This window comes from Hipposideros armiger, unplaced genomic scaffold (genome assembly GCF_001890085.2).
Source record: "Hipposideros armiger isolate ML-2016 unplaced genomic scaffold, ASM189008v1 scaffold_1005, whole genome shotgun sequence".
NCBI lineage: Eukaryota > Metazoa > Chordata > Mammalia > Chiroptera > Hipposideridae > Hipposideros > Hipposideros armiger.
Genome location: NW_017732355.1, coordinates 522,117 through 525,507, shown reverse-complemented (window position 1 = coordinate 525,507; position 3,391 = coordinate 522,117). Strand labels below are relative to the sequence as shown.

Sequence of the window (3,391 nt, the reverse complement as noted above, 5' to 3'; positions counted from 1 at the left end):
TCCATTAAGAAAACAAACAAAAAAATTGAGTTCGATAAAATAAACCAAATGCCAGTCACTTTTTTTCAAGTTCTTACCTTTTCCATAAAGATATTCTTGATCGTGTTATGGCAGGCTTTTCTAATACCTATTCCCCTTTCATCTTTTCTCCCAGCCACGCCATGTCTGGTCTGGGGCTTCTCCTCTTGAGCAGAATCTCCATGACTAAAAGTAAATTGGCATTTAGAGAGGAGTGATTTATAAAAAAACTTTTTACTTTGTTAAATCCAATCGAATAGGTTCAGATATTTATGAAAAACTGCAAAACACGTTATTGTTGGTATCTGAAAATAGTAGTTCAATACTAGATACCTGAAATTGCTTACTAATAAATGAATAATATTAATAACAATTACTGTCCTATGAGTATGTTCGTTTACAGGGTGCTTTCACATATGTTACTTTAGGTGAAACAACCCTATGAGGTAGGGATTTTTATCCACATTTATAGAAAAGCTGAGGCTTAAAGATCCAGATACATATCCAAGGTCACAGAAGTAGTAGATTGCAAATCTCTAAATTTCGGGCTCCTAGGTTCAGAATGAAAGGCTATATCTTTCCATTGGAGAACATAATAAATGTCATAGTAATGAGCATTCACATTGCTGTACTAGCAGCCTCATTGCAGATCTTTACTACTCATTTTTCTGTCTTCAGCTACTTGTTTTATAACTTATTGCCCTTCATGTATGGGCAATATTAATTATAAATCAAAGAGATGGTAAATGTTTCAGTAGTAACGAATTTGGAAATACTTATTTAATCTGAGTGATAAGTATAGCTTATTTTTATAGCATCTTCTATTAAGCAAAGCAACAGTNATCATGATGCAATGTGTTTTAAGAAGATAAAGGCATAATTAATGTGAAAATTAGAATTGATGGCTGAGGGCTGTGGAAACTAGTCTACTTCTTTCTCTGTTTGTAGCTTTTCTGGTTGGCCTGTTGATCTATTGCTTGTTTTTTTGACAGTTTACCTGATTTCTCTTTTTAATGCCAATTCTTACAAACCTATTTTAGCAGTAAAATAAAGGAAAAATTATGAAATAGATACTCCAATACTGTCCAAAACCAGTATGTTCTGTAATCAGTAGTTTTAAAACTTTGGAACAAGAACATGGTCAAAACATTTTTAAGTGGTTGTCTGCTTATATATTTGCTATAAAATGACTATGTTTACACCTCTCCAGGTTGGCAAATAAACAAGACAAGGAAGGGGCTTTAGGAGAAGCTGATGTGATTGAATGTCTGTCTCTGGAAAAATTGGTCAATGAGCACAAGTGCCTGTGTCAAATAGTAAGTTTTTGTTTTGTTTTGCCCTATGTTGAGTATAACTTAATTTTTGTTAGTTAGGTGGTAGGCAGCTAACACAATAATTCATTGGTGTTTTAAAAGAATTTTTTTACCCAGTGTTCTGATTGGTATTAATACTGTAATATTTGTTTTCTGTTTAGTTGCTACTGACTTCCATAAACTATCTTTTGTGATTTCAAAGACTTTAGATTTGTTTTTTGTTTAAGATATTGCTGACAGGACCTAGAAGCTATACAAACACGTCATGCTATAAATTTTGTAAACAGTAAAGAAAACATAAATACAAAATTTAAACATAGGAGAGGTTTACAATTTTGAAAAAAACCACATCAGGGGAGTTATTATATAACCTTAAGAAAGATAGACAGATGTTTTAATAATTTATTCTGGTTTCAGAAAACGGTCATTAACACTGTCAATCTTAAAAGATGTTTATTGCTATAAATTACTTGGTATGAGGAATTAATACTTTCTGCTGTTTTTTTTTTAAGTAGGGATATTTTTGTTCTGGCAACTTAATTTTGTCTTCCAATGAGTTTGTTTAAACTTATAACTGGCATATATAAACTTATAACAGTTGACTTCTTGTGTCATAATATCTCTCATAGCTTATAGATATTATACATAAAATATTCCATCTCCTATGTACTAATGTTAGGGATCATTGCAAAGGTGTGTTTTGTAAGTTGAATAAACAGGTGCTTCATATAATTCATTTAGTGGGTTCATTTTGATTTACCGGTAATTGTACTTATGGTTTATTAATAGATATTTTGTGGAAAACTTTTAATCTTTAAGTCAAATTAATTGCTGTTTTTCAGGAACCCTGTTCAGCAATCTTGGGATCTGGAAAGAAAATAGACAAATCCATCAAAAAAGGCCTTTACTGGCTGCTACATATCATTGCAAGAGACTTTGATGCCTTAAATGAACGCATCCAAAAAGACACAACAGAACAGCGTGCTCTTGAGGAACAAGAGAAACGAGAAAGAGCTGAACGAGTGCGAAAATTACGGGAAGAAAGGTAAGTAGATTCATCATTTTGTACCACAGTGCATTTGAAAAGTCAAAAACACCGCAACTTTATGAATAATTTTTAGCTTTATCTGTTCAGTTTCCTCTTTCTGTGTGAAGGAAGACAGCTATTTTTGTGCATCTTTTGCTATACCAGTTTGGGCGATAAAGTTCTAATTTTCTTGGCGGTGTTATGGTAGTTAAATTTATTCCTTAGGCATTTATTATGAGAGTTTGAAAAATTTATCTCCTATTTCTTAAGGGTACCTATCTCAACAAAGGTAGAAGGTAAGCTGTTGGTGGATCAATCAGCTAAAGCAAAATCTGATCTTCAACACTAGTTTTGTCAGAAAACAGACTAAATTGTGCCATCTCAGGTTTTAAAAATATGTTTTTCAAACAATTTAAAAAATATATTTCTGGAAAGGAAACCTTTAAACTAAATTTAGCAAGCTCTGAATTAAAAAAAAAAAGAATGATTATATAAATTCTACCACAGAAGCACTTATAACAATAATTTTAACGCTGCAAGTAAGTACTCGGATTTGATTAGAAGTTGAATTTAGTGCTTACTCCCAAGATTTCTCTTTCTTTTCTCCACTGGATTGTTACATGGTATGGGAAGGGAGAAATGAAAAGATGTTTAAGTGAGCTCCTATAAGATCCAAAGTTATCTTCCACCTATCTAAGTAATATTTGCCTTCCATATGCTTTAACAGAGTTGCAGCCGGTAGGCATGAACCTGCTAAACTACCCTTGGTGATGCCTTTGTGAGGTGTTCCCTTACACTGTCCAGGAAGTCCTCTGATCACTAGTATCTTTCATTTAATTCAGAGAAAGGAGTTAAAGGAGAAAAGTATTTGTAAAGATAACACTCCATCCTCAAGTGGTCTCAATAACATGAGGAGGTCATTCATCTAGGCCTCTCTTGATATGGATATGAAGTTCTAGTTCCTGGGCGAATCTTTGGGTTTCTATCCTACTGTATATTTTCATGACCTAAAGCTCAGTACAACCAATCACTC

At 32.9% G+C, this 3,391-nt stretch overlaps 1 protein-coding gene across 4 annotated transcripts in view; it reads left to right on the top strand.

Annotated features, from left to right (window-relative positions):
• Nucleotides 1–3,391, top strand: part of ARL13B (ARF like GTPase 13B) — a 74,524-nt gene that overhangs the window by 56,881 nt on the left and 14,252 nt on the right. For all 4 annotated transcript variants that reach the window (XM_019631548.1, XM_019631545.1, XM_019631544.1 and 1 more), the window contains 2 exons: nucleotides 1,229–1,334; nucleotides 2,174–2,376. In XM_019631548.1, the coding sequence (XP_019487093.1) occupies nucleotides 1,229–1,334; nucleotides 2,174–2,376 (309 nt within the window). The remainder of the gene's footprint in view (nucleotides 1–1,228; nucleotides 1,335–2,173; nucleotides 2,377–3,391) is intronic.